The sequence below is a fragment of the Cherax quadricarinatus genome, chromosome 1 (assembly GCF_038502225.1).
Source record: "Cherax quadricarinatus isolate ZL_2023a chromosome 1, ASM3850222v1, whole genome shotgun sequence".
In the NCBI taxonomy this organism is placed as follows: Eukaryota; Metazoa; Arthropoda; class Malacostraca; order Decapoda; family Parastacidae; genus Cherax; species Cherax quadricarinatus.
The window spans coordinates 82,942,861-82,961,021 of NC_091292.1; the positions used below are offsets into that span (position 1 = coordinate 82,942,861).

At 41.1% G+C, this 18,161-nt stretch overlaps 1 protein-coding gene across 1 annotated transcript in view; it reads left to right on the forward strand.

The window, feature by feature from the left end:
- The window catches only part of LOC128688640 (mucin-2-like), a 96,810-nt gene extending 82,070 nt beyond the window's left edge, over nt 1-14,740 (forward strand). Inside the window, exons 3-5 of the mRNA XM_070083195.1 lie at nt 5,071-5,168; nt 5,463-14,177; nt 14,243-14,740. Of these exons, the coding sequence (XP_069939296.1) occupies nt 5,071-5,168; nt 5,463-9,108 (3,744 nt within the window). The 3' untranslated portion in view covers nt 9,109-14,177; nt 14,243-14,740. The remainder of the gene's footprint in view (nt 1-5,070; nt 5,169-5,462; nt 14,178-14,242) is intronic.
- Nucleotides 14,741-18,161: the final 3,421 nt, after the last annotated feature.

An 18,161-nucleotide genomic window follows, 5' to 3' on the forward strand; every position in this document is an offset into this window, starting at 1 on the left:
CAAGCATCGAACTTAAGCTAAAGGAATCTTATAGGAGTCAGAAATCGCGGGAAGAACTAAAAGCCATAAATGAAATCGAAAGAAGCCCAAAGTATTTCTTCTCCTATGCCAAATCAAAGTCGAGAACAACGTCCAGTATTGGGCCCCTACTTAAACAAGATGGGTCCTACACAGATGACAGCAAGGAAATGAGTGAGCTACTCAAGTCCCAATATGACTCAGTGTTTAGCAAGCTGCTAACCAGACTGAGAGTCGAAGATCAAAATGAATTTTTTATGAGAGAGCCACAAAATTTGGTTAACACAAGCCTATCCGATGTTATCCTGACGCCAAGTGACTTCGAACAGGCGATAAATGACATGCCCATGCACTCTGCCCCAGGGCCAGACTCATGGAACTCCGAGTTCATCAAGAACTGCAAGAAGCCCCTATCACGAGCCTTTTCCATCCTATGGAGAGGGAGCATGGACACGGGGGTCGTCCCACAGTTACTAAAAACAACAGACATAGCCCCACTCCACAAAGGGGGCAGTAAAGCAACAGCAAAGAACTACAGACCGATAGCACTAACATCCCATATCATAAAAATCTTTGAAAGGGTCCTAAGAAGCAAGATCACCACCCATCTAGAAACCCATCAGTTACACAACCCAGGGCAACATGGGTTTAGAACAGGTCGCTCCTGTCTGTCTCAACTATTGGATCACTACGACAAGGTCCTAAATGCACTAGAAGACAAAAAAAATGCAGATGTAATATATACAGACTTTGCAAAAGCCTTCGACAAGTGTGACCATGGCGTAATAGCGCACAAAATGCGCGCTAAAGGAATAACAGGAAAAGTCGGTCGATGGATCTATAATTTCCTCACTAACAGAACACAGAGAGTAGTCGTCAACAGAGTAAAATCCGAGGCAGCTACGGTGAAAAGCTCTGTTCCACAAGGCACAGTACTCGCTCCCATCTTGTTCCTCATCCTCATATCCGACATAGACAAGGATGTCAGCCACAGCACCGTGTCTTCCTTTGCAGATGACACCCGAATCTGCATGACAGTGTCTTCCATTGCTGACACTACAAGGCTCCAGGCGGACATCAACCGAATCTTTCAGTGGGCTGCAGAAAACAATATGAAGTTCAACGATGAGAAATTTCAATTACTCAGATATGGTAAACATGAGGAAATTAAATCTTCATCAGAGTACAAAACAAATTCTGGCCACAAAATAGAGCAAAACACCAACGTCAAAGACCTGGGAGTGATCATGTCGGAGGATCTCACCTTCAAGGACCATAACATTGTATCAATCGCATCTGCTAGAAAAATGACAGGATGGATAATGAGAACCTTCAAAACTAGGGAGGCCAAGCCCATGATGACACTCTTCAGGTCACTTATTCTATCTAGGCTGGAATATTGCTGTACACTAACAGCACCTATCAAGGCAGGTGAAATTGCTGACCTAGAAAATGTACAGAGAACCTTCACGGCGCGCATAACGGAGATAAAACACCTCAATTACTGGGAGCGCTTGAGGTTCCTAAAACTGTATTCCCTGGAACGCAGGCGGGAGAGATACATGATTATATACACCTGGAAAATCCTAGAGGGACTAGTACCGAACTTGCACACGAAAATCACTCACTACGAAAGCAAAAGACTTGGCAGACAATGCAACATCCCCCAATGAAAAGCAGGGGTGTCACTAGCACGTTAAGAGACCATACAATAAGTGTCAGGGGCCCGAGACTGTTCAACTGCCTCCCAGCACACATAAGGGGGATTACCAACAGACCCCTGGCAGTCTTCAAGCTGGCACTGGACAAGCTCCTAAAGTCGGTTCCTGACCAGCCGGGCTGTGGCTCGTACGTTGGTTTGCGTGCAGCCAGCAGCAACAGCCTGGTTGATCAGGCTCTGATCCACCAGGAGGCCTGGTCACAGACCGGGCCGCGGGGGCGTTGATCCCCGGAACTCTCTCCAGGTAAACTCCAAGTAAACACCCTTTCGCTATCTACTGTACCACTTTATGACATCTTAAGACTGCCTGTGATATTCCCAATTGACGTATAGTCCAACGTGAAGTAGCCAGAATGGATGTAGGTGGATGACTTCGCGACTAAGTTAGATGTTACCTGTTCAACAAAGTTCCCTCAAGGGACATGTCTGGATGCCAGTGAGGGACTCTTTATCTAGGGAACTAAATTTATTATCCTTTTCTTTAGGTTGAATCTGTTCGCCTCCCATTATTCAGGCGCTATATGATTCTTACAGGTTTAGCGCCTCCATTCGATTAAAATAAAAATTCAACAGAAAGTCGTCTGTCCTATTTTAGGATTATATTATTATTATTATTATTATTATTATTATTATTATTATCAACATCATCATCACAAAACTGCTAGGCTTATGGTGGTCATTTAGGGGCATCAGTAATGTGATTCAAATCTTCTAACTAGACATCTCTGAGGGAGTTGTCCTCCGTCCTATTTAATTAAATAGTCTAACAATATATTTACTAAATTCTGTTCAGTACAATAATCATTAAAAAAACATTGATGCCCTAGTCACACAGCATCCTTTTCTACAAGTCTTTAGTTAGTTTAATATGTTTATTATGCACCCCATACCCATCCTGTGGGCGGTAGTCAAAAGATTACAGAGGTACATAATTGGTCCAGGGACTGGACTCCAACCTTTTCTACAAATTATGTATGATGATGCAGAGGCGTCGCTAGAGATGGTGTCACCCGGGGCGCCCCCCCCCCTTACGACGCCTCTGTGATGATGGTTGTGTTCACCACTGATGCAGCTGGCAGTGTTGTACACAGTGACGGGTCTCATATAAATATTGGAGCATGCATCAACACTTTGGCCTCTTCTCTTCAAACTGAACTGTTTGCTATACTCTTTGTACTCAATTGCGTCCATGTAGTAAATTCTCTATAATCCATAAAAACTTTTAACTCCATGAATGTCAGCTGTGGCATGTTTATGTCAGAAGCCAGACAAGTATAGTAGGATTGTAGACGGTGAAATTAGAGTATACATCTGTGAATTTCTTCCCACATTGGTATTCAGATGCATGTTACAACTAATTAACAACGGCATATCTTCTAGGAGAGGGTAGATTACAATCTTGCTTTGTCAATTAGTAGTTTGAGGACAATAATACGAAAAGAACTTCAGTTGAAGTTCGCTGACTTGAGACAGAGGGAGATTTACACCATTCAGTCCACCTATCATCATTCTTTATGCAGGAGGAGCCACATGCCTAATGGTGCATCCAACAAAATAGGCAGACTCTTGGATGCCACTTTTCCTCCGGCTCGGTTACCACTGTCAATGGGAGGCTGAATCACCACTACCAGCAGATGTAGACGTAACTAAATGTAAACTGTGCTAGATGGACTATTGACGCACCTTTCACCTATATGTGCTGGAATGCTATAAAATTAATGAATTCAGAGAGAATTCACTCCCAAATGTTCAAGAAAAGTCGAAGTATTTTATCCACAGTGACATATTACGAACCATTCTGTACATCTAAGCATGTATTTGAGTCTATAGTTTATCCACCTCCTCCCTAAACAAACCTTACGTTGTTATTATTTAGTAAATTAATCCGGAAAACGTGTAAAAATTTCCAGTCTGGATATACAGCACAAGATATCCTTAACCATATTGTGGAAAATTGCATTTACTTGGATGTATAATTATATACATAACAGTAAATGAACAATAACTATTATTTATCAGTTAGACAAGTAGGAATTTGGGACACTTAGGTCGCAAAAAATGTCCCCCTTCGATACCTACCACTGTCATATCCACAAGTTGCTCTGGACCTATTAATTAAATGAAATATACTATATACATACACCAGGAATGCTGGTAAATATATAAATTTGTGGACTGTATATTAAAAATAATAAATGGTTATATATATACACAATTACATAACAGAAGGAAAATATATCTTAATATCACTCACCAATTTGACTGGAGATTAATGTGTATCATACTCAGAAAACCTCACTCTTACTAAATCTATGAAAATAATGCTGGCCAGAATTACACACAAATCTAGAGAGCTTATCTGAGGTTCCTGGAGCTGTCTTGTCCAGTCGTCTGATATCTCAAGTTATGTAGGAATGCACATCCAACAATTTTGCCTCCTATTTGAGAGGTGTCAATCCAATTTTAACCTCTAGAGCACGAAAAATTCTTCCCATTAAATTAACGTTGTATCCAATTCAAAACCAAGATGGCGAGTCCCGTCTATGCAAACGCAGGCTTTCCGTTTTCTATGACAAATATTATTAAATACAGTATGGCCATCTATTTACATATAAATACTGAATTTCTGGAAAATATATACAGTATTTTCCACACATATATTTAGATTCGATAATAAAAATAATGGGTTGCAAAATAAATTATATCAAAGTACTGTCTGTTTTGCTACTCCAAAGATATTATTATTATTATTATTATTATTCTGGGAGGCAATCAAAGTCGATCCAAGGAAGGGGAGGACAGTTCCAATTCCTCGAATCAAGAGCCCTCACCGGCATCACGGAACCTCTCTTAAGTATTATTATTATTATTATGGTGATTATTATTAGATTCATGGGAAGCGCTGAGACTGTAGGTATCATATAATACCTAATTAGAGGTAAGCTTTTTACTTTCATTCAGGTAGTAAGATTATAATTTCTTGGAGAAGGAACTCAAAGAATAGCATCGTCAAAATTATTATCATCATTAGTGATTATTACGTTAAGCCCTAAAGGATTGGTGGGAGCTCGTTCCTCCGTCCGGTGAACACGAAACTGATACTCACAGGATTCCCTCAATTATATATTAATACCTCCAGTGTGGCAACCCCTTATCAAAAACTGCATATTTTAAACCGGTGCAAATATACAACATAACTGAGTACACAAAGTTCTCATAGCAGAGGATAGTCTCCAACACTCCTTGCGATGGATAATCCACATGAGCTTAGAACTTTATGAAATACTAGTAAGTAAACTTGTACAGACTAGACAGAGTGACTTTTTTTTCAGGGCTACAATCTGCCCGACTCTTTTCCACCAGCACCATCTTATGCTGACCCTACACTCCTCTCTGCCGTCATGAAGCAGGCGGACCAGGCCAACTTCAGGTAAGTCGTGGAACACAGTGTGTTGTAGGTCAGTGCGTGAGTCAAAGACGGTGTAAATGGATGAGATTTTTGAGTAGGTGAGTGGATAAGTGAAATGATTGGATGTGGATGCTATGCTGAAACATGTTTGTATAAGTTGCATTGTTATTATTATATTAAAAATAAGCTCTAATCCCATATGGATTACAAATGGGTGGGTAAATAACAGATGGAAAGATGACATTGCCTGACTAAGGAGTAATAGACTGTCAGTGACCCTCAATCTCCATCTGTTAACACCAGTTACATTTGCAGGTACCCACTGGCGACGACGGTGCCTCCAGAGACGAACAACTTACTCTCTGCCACTGTCCTTCCAGAGGACAATGAGATAAGTCCATTTGCACTCTTCCCACCACAGTTCCATGGGTTGCTGGAGATTCCTCTGCACACCTACTCCAACGGCTCCACCTTCAGTCCCCACCACCGCTACCGTCCAGTTGGCCCCCTTATCTCCAAGGGCTATGCCAGCACCAAAATCCAAGGCAACGCCAACAATGTTATCGCACCGGCAAACCAGGACACACAAGTAGCCAACAATTCGAATGAAGAGAAGCCCATAGAGAGATCTCAGACCACTGCTAGTACAACTGTCTCTTCCCAAAATTCTTACCACCCAACTGACCCACCGACGACTCCCTCTTCCCCATCTATGTCACCAACGGCCCACACTACACATACTCAACCTACGATACAGAATGATCGCTATCAACCAACAACTCCACCTTACCACTCTCGGCCAACTAGCCCATCTTTCCGACCGTTTATCAATGTACCAAATTTGTCACACCCTAAACCCTATCCTACTCACGCTTCTACTGATCCCAAGCTGGCCTACATAGATTCACATGAAAAGCCTTCTCCTCCCGCAAGCATCCCACCACTCAGATACACACGTCGTCCATCTGAGGACAACAGAGCCACACGCCGGCCTACAGAAGATACTAGAATCACACATAGCCCAACCAAAAGCATTAGGACTACACCTCACATTACCACCACATTCCAGCCTACTACAACACCTTTCCACACTACGCAACCATCTACTACTCAGCCAGACAACTTATGGCACCATACATTTGGAATTACACGGAGACCATTACATGAAAAGCCTGTTCGTATCCCAACATACGGAACACGAATTCCCTCGAACCCACAATTACATTCAACACGAGCTGAGGAGGAAATTCCTCCAGTTGAAAAGCCACGCCCAAATATCAGTACTCAGTCTAAACCTTCCCTCATTGATAAACAAAAAGAAGTGCAGCCATTCCGTCCCTCTAAAGCTGACCCCTACCTCCCATCAGGACGAGAGCCGTCAAACTTTACCTCTTTAGTAAACGAAAATGACTCTGATCATTTTGCCACAGGTTCTCCACAGTCAATCCCCCCAGTGGTAAACACATTTAGCCTCCCTTCCAGAAGGCCCCACCCTCTACCTACCCTCAATACAGAGTCAACTAATACTCCTGCACCACCCTTGTCTTCTCTTCCACATCCACCCAGCCGACCATTTTTGCCACCCCCACCTCCACCTCCATTTGCTAATCGGCCATCTATTCCTCCTAGACGCCCATCTTCGCCACATCAACCACCATCTGCTCCTACAGTCTTTTTACCACCCCCACCCCCACCATCTGTTCCTGCAGCTTTCTTACCACCTCCACCTTCATTTTCAGAGCAGCCATCTGGCCTTCCTCGCCATGAACGACCTGCCCAAGACCTATCAAAACTTAAGGAACCCCAGTTTACACTCAGGCCTCCAGCACTCTTCTCGGGTCTCTCCCCACGATTTAACCCTCCACCTCCCCAACCCACACTGCGGCAGTCTCGTCCTCACGAACTGGGTTTTACGGCTATGGAAAATCTCAGTAAGGTACATCCACCATTTCAGATAGTTCCTGCTACAGGTACACTTGCACCCCACCCTCAGGATGTCGCTGATCACCCTGAGCCTGGATTTAATTTACCTGCGGAAGCGGGAAACCTGCCAAAACGTCGTGTACAAGATGAAAATCTCATTCGACCACAGCCAAATGTGCTCCCTCAGTTTCGCCCCAATGCGCCTCCCCAGCAGGAAACTTTCAGTTTTCAGGGCCCTTCAGCATCTGTGTTCAACACCTCCCCGCGGCCACTACGTCCTGACAGACGTCCAGTGCTAAGCAAGCGTCCATCTTTCCTAGAAAATTTTAATTTTTTTGGACGTGAAAATGTGAATCGTCGTGGTGATGAGACAGGCTCCTTGCTAAATAATAACAGTGCTGGAGATAAGGTGTACACAAATAAAAAAACAGACACTGTTGGGGTTCAGTATCAGCTGACTCAGGGGCCCATCCCTGAACATGCACAGAAAGTAATGGTTGTTGGGCCGTTTAAGCAGCCTCCACTTGGTGCACCGATAATCAACTTACCCAACGAAGACCTTCCTCCCCCTGTCACTTTTCGGGACGCATCCTTCTTGCCTCCGCCTCCCCCCCCTTTACCAAGTCTCAGCATCTCTCCCCCACTGACGAAGATCCCGGCAGCTGAGACCAGCCACAACACGCCTATTGCCATGCCGGTTGAGGAAGTGAAAACATACCCACTAGAGGCAGTTAATCGCATTTCCCCACCCTTGCTCCCTACTCCTCAGGCTTTGGTAAACGCACCACCTACAATCTGGCCACATGCATCCGAGGACATCACCACAAAGGAAGATAAGAAACTGCCACTTGTTATATACGGGCGTCCCATGGATTCTGCGATATCTACCTTACACGAAGATAAAATCCCAACCGATGTCAGTTTATCCCTTAAGGTTCGTGAGGAAAATGTAAATAACAGTGCCTCGGCCTCTCATGTAGTTCCCGTTAGCGGTGTAATAGAAGAAGTGAGTGATGAACACAAGGAAGGAATAATTGCTGCCAAGATCAGATTTCCCCCCATGCATGGTGTTGAGAAAGTAGGTGGAGATATAAATGAACAGTTTCCATCTGGCATTATTCCTGTTCCCGTACCAATTTACCCCCATCCTGAAACCACAACGCAGTCATACTCTGACGTTTTCTGGTCCTTCTTAGGTTTTGGCACATCTAAACCCGAACCTATAGCTGCTGATCGACGCAGTGTGCTCCCAATTCAGCGAGGCACACATAAACGTAAAAGAAACAAATCTCGTTCGCCTCGGCCAAGACCAACACCACGGTCACAGCAACGCTCTGCTAAAGTTGATACCAAGCCTCCATCACTCCATAGTCCTCTGCAGTCATATGTCTCCATACCCCGTCCAGTCCCTTTCTCAGGTCCACAAATTTCACCTCGCCTACCAGTAATAACTACAAGTTCGACCACAACTGAGACTCAGTCTCCCCTAACACTTACGTTGCCCTCTAGCCCGACACCAACACACTTACATCAGCTTCCTTCCAGATCTTCAGACCCTACTGAGTTAAGACCCATATATAGGCACATATCCACTACATCACAATATTTGCTTACAACTCAACCTACAGAAATCGCAATAGCTCAGTCCACCCCAAAGACAGCTACTCCTTTGTACCTTACAGAATACAGCTCGCACTATTCCCACATTCCGAATGCACCTAAAGAGCATGAACACATAAAGGCAAATACAGTGGAGTCTTCCTCATACGGTGGGTGGAAAGCTGTCGAGGTGCCTCCCAAGCCTGCAGAGGAGTCACGTGCTTCTCTCAACCCTGCTGTGGCTTACATCAGAGAGAACACTCCTGATGTGATTATTAAAGGTCCAGCAACAGACAGAGGTGAACAGATAGCAACGGGAGTGATCAGTGACAGAATGGGAGAGGTAGATGACCAAATGGTGCAATTTTCATCAAAGCTTAGTGTGGAGACACCTGGTACAGTTCGTAGCTATTGGGTCAAACCCCCTGCTCTTGTATAACTTTGAGCAGCCCTGTGTTGGTGCTCTTGGCTTTTATTTTACATAAGACACAAAGGAATGAAAAGGTTTGTGGAAATAAGTGACTTGAATGTACAGTAGTTTGGGTACAGGTAATGCTGACTAAAATAATGCTACAAGCAAGGGAAAGACTTTTTTTTAAGATAAGATTTCGTTCGGATTTTTAACCCCGAAGGATTTGCCACCCAGGATAATCCAAGAAAGGCAGTGCATGAGATTCAGATTCAGATATTTATTTCCTTGTAAAGCTTACAGTGTGTGGTTTACATGTTTACCTGGAGAGAGTTCCTGGGGTCAACGCCCCCGCGGCCCGGTCTGTGACCAGGCCACAATCGTGCCTAGGCAGACTAATACTAATTCTTACGTTATACTGATATAGGTTATATTTGAGAAGTACATTTGAACATATTAGATACATTCCCAGTTAGGTACAGACAATTAGGTTTAAAGTAGTTACGTAGTACAAATATAATATATTGCAAATGGTAGATTTAGTAATGGGATTCGATTTGTCTTGGCATGTTACATTGTTTCTATTAAAGCCATACTGGAAGAGTATCTTAGACAAACTTAGGATTAACTTAGGATTTAATAGGACTAACTTAAGATTTAATAGGCAATAGCTATATTAGGAATTTTATGTTTACAGTCATTTGGCTGAGTGTAGGTATAAATTATGGGGGAATTACAGATAACGAGAGTAAGTCTATATTGTTTTGGATGTGTTCATGATACAAAAAAAAAGAGAACTGGGTGGTTTTCATTCGGTTAGCTGATGATGGGGTGTGTTAGGGAGACGAGATGTTTTTTAACGGTAGTTTTGTAAAATGGTGGTCAAGTCTGCGGTTCTGGAATTTTCAGGCAGGGAGTTCCAGATTTTAGGCCCTTTTATGTACATCGAGTTTTTGTATAGGTTTAGCCGGACGCGGGGAATGTCATAGATTTTTGTGTCTGGTGTGTCTTTGGGTCCTGTTGCAACTATCAAGAAATTGTTTTAGTTCAGGGTTAAAATTAGAGTTTATGGTTCTGTAAATATAGGTTGCACAATAGTAAGTGTGAATATTCTGTATGGTGAGTACGTTTAGGTCTTTGAAGAGTGGGGATGTGTGCTGTCTTGCATTGGATTATGTGATAATTCTTACTGCGGCTTTCTGTTGGGTTATTATTGGCTTTAGGTCAGTTGCTGCTGTTGATCCCCAGGCACAAATAGCATAGGTAAGGTAGGGATAGACGAGTGAATAGTATAGTGTGAGTAGGGCTGATTGTGGTACGTATTAACGTATCTTAGAGGATCCCAACTGTTTTGGATACTGTTTTTTGTTATTTGTTGGATATGGGTGTCGAATTTCAGGTTGCTGTCAAGGTGCAGGCCCAGGAATTTGCCCTCATTACAGAATGTAGGTTTTGTCAGTATTAAGTGTAAGTTTAATAGCAGTCATCCAGGTCAAGATTTTTACCAGTTCTTCGTTAACAAGTGTTAAGTGAGACAAGATTAGGGTGGCAGATGACATATGTCGTATCATCAGCAAAGAGAATAGGCTAAGGTGTTGTGAAACATTAGGTAGATCATTGATGTACACGAGGAAGAGCAGGGGACCAAGGACACTTCCCTGTCTTAATAGAGACGTATTGCTGCTTGTTAGGTAGGATTTGAAATATGTAAGTGTGTGGCCTCTTTAGCCATAATGCTCAAGTTTGTGGTGCAGGATGCTGTGGTCTACTGCATCAGTGCTTTCCTTAGGTTGATAGTCCTAATGGAAATTCATTTTTTTTTCAAGTGCAGTGTAAAGCAGGTCTAACATTTTTACAATTGCGTTGTTTGTGCTCTTCCTTTTTCTGAAGCCAAATTGGCAGGGGTTGAGGATGCTTTGAGCTGTTATAAAGGAGTATAATCTCTTGTGCATAAGTTTTTCGAAGGTTTTGCATAGAGTGGTAAGTTCGAAATTGGCCTGTAGTTGTTTACATCTGTGGGGTCATCTGAGGACTGTCTTATTACCATTGGGGTCCTTGATCTCTCCCAGGATGCGACCCACACCATTCGACTGACACCCAGGTACCTACTTGCTGCTAGGCGAACAGGACAATAGGTGTAAGGAAACGCGTTGAAATGTTTCTACCCCGCTGTGAATCAAACCCGGGCCCTCCATGTGTGAAGAGAGAGCTTTGCCAGCCAGGCCACATTATTATTATAATCAAGGGGGAAGCGCTAAACCCGGGGGATTATACAGCGCCTGGGGGGGATGTGGAAGGCATTCAGGCTTAATTCGGGGAACTGGAGCACAGATCCAATTCCCTAAATCAAGAGCCCCTCACCAACATCACAGCCAGGCCACAGGGTCTGTGGACGCTTGAATGAAATTCATTTTTAATGAGGAATTAGAGCAAACCAGTGATCTACAACTTAACCTTTTGACTTGAGTTTTGCCAATCCTGGTTTAAAAATTGTGTGTCAGTGTTAAGCTGGCAAAAACCATTTTCAAATTTACTAAGAATAATAAAAGTATTTGTGCACTAAGTATTATGTATTTTGAGCGGGTAATATTTACTTTCAGCAATTTGTTTCAAAAAACTAATTGCAGTATGAAAGTGGCCCCGTGGCCTGGCTGGCAAAGCTCTCACTTCACATGCGGAGGACCTGGGTTCGATTCCCGGCAGGGTGAAAACATTTCAACACGTTTCCTTACACCTGTTGACCTGTTCACCTAACGGCAAATAGGTACCTGGGTGTAAGTCAACTGGTGTGGGTCGCATCCTGGGGGACAAGATTGAGGAGCCCAATGGAAATAAGACAGTCCTCGATGACGCACCGCCTTTCTTGGGTTATCCTGGGTGGCTAACCCTCCAGGGTTAAAAATCCAAACGAAATATTATCTCATATCTTATCTAAAGTACATTAAAGTTTTCTGAACACTCAACTGTTGTAGAACACTGTACAGTGGTACCTTGACTTACGAGTTTAGTTTGTTCTGTGACAGCTTGTAACTCAGTTTGCTCATACTGTATATCAAATCAATTTTCCTCATTGAAATTAATTGAAATGCTGTTAGTCTGTTCCAGCCCCCCAAAAAAACCACCCCAAGGGCAGGAGAAAATACTTCATTATAATGCTAATATTAACTCTACTGCTTACTTATCTATCACAGTTGATCTAATAAGACATAATAAACACTATAAGTAACATATACTCTAGAATGAATAAATTAGGCCATAATATGGCGAGTGCCCGGGACCAGTCCGAGTATATAAAACCATTACTGCTCCTTCCTATAACGTTCTTTGGTCCTGGGTAAGAGAAAACGGAGTTTTTGAGAGGCTAACTGCACTAGATCACTAGTGCAGTGATATATGAATATCTCGATAGTTATTGACTTATTTCATGAAACCCACCATTTATTACTGAAGTAAATGCAATAATATTGACAGGAATCATAAAAATATGATTGTTCTACAACTGGCTTGTGAAATATTGGAAATATTCCAAATATTTTGGGATTTGTGTGGGTGTAAAGGGCAAGATATTTTGCAAATGTCAAAAGCTTAACTTTATTTTTTTGTAGAATAACTAAAGACAATTACACGATTACCTCCAGTGAGAACATCACACTAGCATAGTTTTATAAGTACCAAGTCCCAAAACCACCTTTTGTTGTGCTATTTAGGCTGGGGTTCTTGCCAAATGTCATTTTCAGTAAATATTTTTCTTTTTCGCTTGTATCTTGGACTTTGGCTTGCAACTCAAAGCAAAAAATCAACTGAGTGATGCTTGTAACTCTGAAAACTCATAAGTTGGGGCACTCGTAAGTCAGGGTACCACTGTATACTTTATGTAATGAACAGACTTGAGATGTAAGATAGCAGATTTTGAAATTTGACATTATTACTATGATTATATTATTATTTTCATGCAGAAGTGCTAAAGCAGTAAGGGTCATACAGCATCTAGGGAATGGAAGGTAGGTTTGATCAGTGCAAAATGATCAAACCTACCTCACATTACAGAGAGTTTGTTATTATTATTATTATAATCAAAAAGAAGCGCTAAGCCAACACAGAGAGTTTGTAATGTGAGGAAAGTGACAATCTGACATGAAGAATGAAAATGAAATAGTAAAATCAATTGTGACATGGTGTCACTCACTCATTAATGAAGGTAAAACATGACACTCTATACACAATGTGATGCGAGTGTTTACACAGTGTTCTTGTACTATTACCTTTGTATTATATTCAGGAGGAAGGTAATTAGATTTGAGCCAAGGGAATTATTATATTTAAGAAAGGAGGAGGGTAGCATCAATTATACTAGAATTTAGAAGCCCTCACCAGCATCAATAGATCCCTTGAAGTTATACTGTACATTCACAAAAATATACTGTACGAGATCAGTTTTCAAACACTGGCATGGTGCATAAGTACTGTGTATTAAGTAGTACTGTTTATATAGTGGTACTGTATATTCATTACTACTCAGTTCACTAATATACTAATGAAGGGAGACTTTGGACAGTTTCATTTTTTTAAAAATAATGCACTTGCTTTATATTTATGTTCACAAAAAAATCACCAACCCCATCTTGTAGCTTTAGCTAAAGCCAACCTTCAGTCAGCTCTCGTGTAATAATTTTTTCTGGGTACTTGACTGATTGTAACTATGATGACCTATTCATAGTGGCTTACTGACCAAGATAAACAACATTTCAAGACATTCAAAATGCTTTAAAAATCACATTTTGCATCTTTAGACATTACAAAAACTCATTTCATTCATTTATAATTTAAATGTGGCATTCATACACATCTATTACACAGAGAAAAATCTGGTAATAGATATAGAAGTAGGTTAAGTATATGTCCTGTTAGTGAAAAGCCAAACAGTCAAGGCTTTTAAACTGTAATAACATTGTACAGTATTAGAACCTTTCCCCCTCCACCCTTAAATACTGACAAACTTAATACTTGGCTAATGTTTGGCATATAAAGGCATTATATAATAAGATTATTTACCCTTGTTAATATCATTTACTCTCTTTTGAAATTCTATTTTACTCAAGGCCATGAGATTATTATTATTATAATCAAAAAGAAGCGCTAAGCCACAAGGGCTATACAGCACAAGGCCATGAGAATGAATTCATAGATTATTTCTTTGTGGGAAAACAGTTAAGCACAAACATGTTTGATTGAACATATGGAGCAATGTTTATGTATTTATCAGTATGTAACAAGAGAAATAATTCCATGGCCAACATTTCTTTATCACTTATTTCCACAATATTGTTAATTTAAAGCTGTAAACCACATGGCTCATATAGCAAATGAACTCCTGGGCAGAAAAAGTTGCAGGAACATGGTAGTGCTGAGGATAATAGGGAACAAACAAAGTAGTATAACAATACAGGAATAAAAGCTCATGCAGTAGATTGACAATTAAATTTAAAATGGTATTTGTATAAAAGATGAAAGTGTTGCCAGTAGGGCTGACAAATGTTTCATTTCAGATTATTTGTCACTTGCTGCATCATGTAACTGTCACATCACACACCCCACAATAACACTGAATTTTCCTTTTGATGTGATATTTTGTTAAAATATATTTTTCTTCATTATTATTCACATACAATTATTATTATAATCAAGGGGGAAGGGCTAAACCCGGAGGATTATACAGCGCCTTGGGGGGGGGGATGTGGAAGGCATTCAGGCTTAATTCGGGGAACTGGAGCACAGATCCAATTCCCTAAATCAAGAGCCCCTCACCAACATCAAGGAACCTTCCTTGAGGGGTATTCACATACAAAACACTAAATCTATACGAGTAGAACAAAATCTCCCCCCCCCTTGTACTACTGGTAACCATTCATTCAACTTGTTAATACATGACAGATTTGAGCAGTTACATATACATTCATTTTTCTACTTTCTGCTAACAATGATCAAACTCTACACCTAACTTGAATTTTACTGCTTTTTCAAGTGGACACATGTTCGTGTATTTCTTAATGTATTATATTCACAAAAAGTATAGGTTTGGAATAAACCTTGGTTTCTGCAGAAAGCTAAAATTTAATGTGCATTATTATGCAATTGTATTCCTCTGTACCTGAAAATTCTTGAAATACCAGGTATATTTTTTTTTTCCTTGCTCAGATCTAATTTGATTCCTGTCAGATTTGTAATTTTTGTAACTAGTGGTTGGAATATTTTTTTTACTAACTTAATGGATCTCTCTTAGCTTGGGGAAAAATCTTTTTCTGCGTTTAAATTTCCCCTAAAAGGGAAGACTTTGCCCTTATTTTTTAAAACCAAAAAACCTTGTTAGGGTGATTTTTATAAAATTTTCCCATCTTACATGAAAAATCTCTTTTTTCTGAAGAAGGACTTTCCATCTCTTCCTCCTCCTCTGGCAGTTTCCGTGTGTTCTTTCCTGTGGCTCTTGCAGCCCCTCAGTAGTGACTCTTGTTGTGTCTTACCAATTTTATCTTAAACTAAATCCCCCCGGGGGAACTGTCCCCTTTGTTTAAACAGACAAAAACCTTGGGTCATAAACCCTTAAAACCCCTCTTTTTGACAAATCGCCTTTTTCCCCAGGCAGTTAAAGTCCTGGTAGTCCCCCCCCCAAACCTCCTTGGGTTATGCAATGGAGGATGCAAAATGTTCTCCCCAAATTTCCGGGGTCAAGTGTGTCTGTGGTCGTCAGCACCTTAAACTTCTTTGTGTGATTTTTAAAGTTTGTGCCTTCGGTTCATGGGCTGGGGGAGGGGATTATTGGGGGCAAACTTTCTGTGATGCCCCAAACCCCTGTTGGTCATCAAGTTTGGGGATGAGCAGGTCCCTTCCCATTACTAACAGGCTCGAGATCAATTTTTTTCCGGGAATTTCCTTCACAAAAAACCTTCATTGAACACTCAGAAAAATTTCCCCGTGACCCATGCCTTTCTATTTTTCAAAAACTTTTATAACATTGTTTTTCCCGAACCGGGTTTTTAGAAAAATTTCTTGGCACTTTGAAATCCCCCCTAGCTTGCCAAAAAACATTAGCGTCAGCCTGTCTTTTAAAATTGTCCCGGGATTGTTTCCCCTTTTAAAAAAGGGCCTCTTTGGGATTTTCTTAAAGGCCTTTTTCTTTGAAAACTTTTAGTTTCAGTCCTTCCCCCTTTTATCCGGGGTTTACAAATTTTTTACCGTCTTGTGGTCCAAAGGGACCTCACCATGCCTTACCCACTTTTATGCCAGTCGGTTCTTAAAACTCTCAAACCGCCTTTTCTGGCCTTAATCACCCATCCCATTTTGCACAATTTCTTTCAAATCTTCAGCAGTAAATAAATAAAATAAGTCATAAGGTATCCCTGCTAATTTTTCTCATTTATCCCAAAAAACTTCCAACTCGATCTGGGATCTCAATTTTTTCGCTATTTTTGAACCAGATCCTTTATTTCCTTTTCTTGGGCCCCTATGGAACATAAGGTTTGTGGGTTTCTTTCATCCTGGACAGTTATTTTTTCCCCCACTTTCTATTGTTTGATGGTTTTTTAACAATGTATCTCTCCCCTTTTTTACCAACTTGGGTAGGGGCTTTCTTTAATGGGCTTTTTAACTTAACCCCTAAAAAAAAATGGAATATTTAAATATTTCACGTGAGGACCTTTGCTCCCCGTAAACAATGCAGCGGCTCCCGCAGGCTCACGCCAGGGGATGATCTCGACGAACTACGACTCGCGAGTCAACCTATGAAAAGCGAGCCCATGTTTATACGAAAATACCCCTATGATTGGCGAAATTTACGATTGCTGGGAACTACGAAAAGCGGGGGACCACTGTACTTTGATATTTGATCGTAATTCGTTCCAGGAGGCTGTTCGAATAGCGAGTTGTATGAATACTGAATAAATTTTTCCCATGAGAAATAATATAAACTGGATAAATCCATTCCAGACCTTAAAAAATTACCAATTATAAAACATTTAAAGTGATAATACTGCTTATTTAAACCTGTATAATATTACATGCACAAAATCATACATGAAAACTATAAAAACAATAAATACATAAAATAAATGAAAATTTAACTGCACTTTGCCTTTACTGAGGAGTGCTGTTGGCCTAAGAGGAAGGTGGAGAGATGTTTGGAAAGGGCGTCACCTTCCATAAAAACATCAGGTAGCTGCCCATCTGGTGTTTTTTTCTCTTTTCTGTCTGTGCAGTAGCACTAGAAAATGATGGCAATTCACTAGCATTTGATTATTTTCTTTGCTAATGAAGCTGTCCAATGTTGTCTGCTTTTGACAACTTTTCAAAATTTTTCTAAAGTGGTCAAAAACATGTCATTAAACAGGTTGCTGCTCCTGTTCAAAACAGTAATGTTAGGATGCCACTTTTTTCACCAGGCTCTGTTTGAGCCCAATGATAACAGTTCCTTAATTTCCGCAGTGAAAATGTTGCCATTACTACTTCCCTGCTCCTCTTCCTCTGAAGAAATTTCCTCAACCATTTCTTCTTGCTGCTCCTTGTGCAGGTCTTGAAGTTCTTCTGTGGTGAGCTCATTCTTGTGATCCTCCACCAACTCTTTTACATCCTCATTGTCCATTTCCAAACCCATGGACTGGCCCAGAGAAACGGTATCTTTCACTACAGGCTCTGCCTCAAAGCCTCTGGCCACAATTTCTTCCAGGCAGAGTTCATTGTCCTGAAAGAAACTTCTTCCCCAGGCTTTGTCTGCTATCCTTAAACACTGGAGGATATTAAAATGTTTTTTCCAAAATTCCCTAAGGGTAAGCTCTGTTTTAGAGATCACTTCAAATTACCTTTTAAAACAGTACTTTTGTGTAAAGTTTCTTAAAATTGGATATTATCTGCTGGTCTATGGGTTGCAGTGGTGTTAGGGGGCAAGAACTTCACTTTAATGAAGCTGTAGTCATCCATCAAATGTTCCTCCTAGCCTGGAGGGTGAGTAGGAGCATTGTCCATTACCATAAGTGCCCTTAACCCTTTGACTGTCGCAAGCCCCTTTCTGAACTTCTCATTCTGTTGCAAAATTT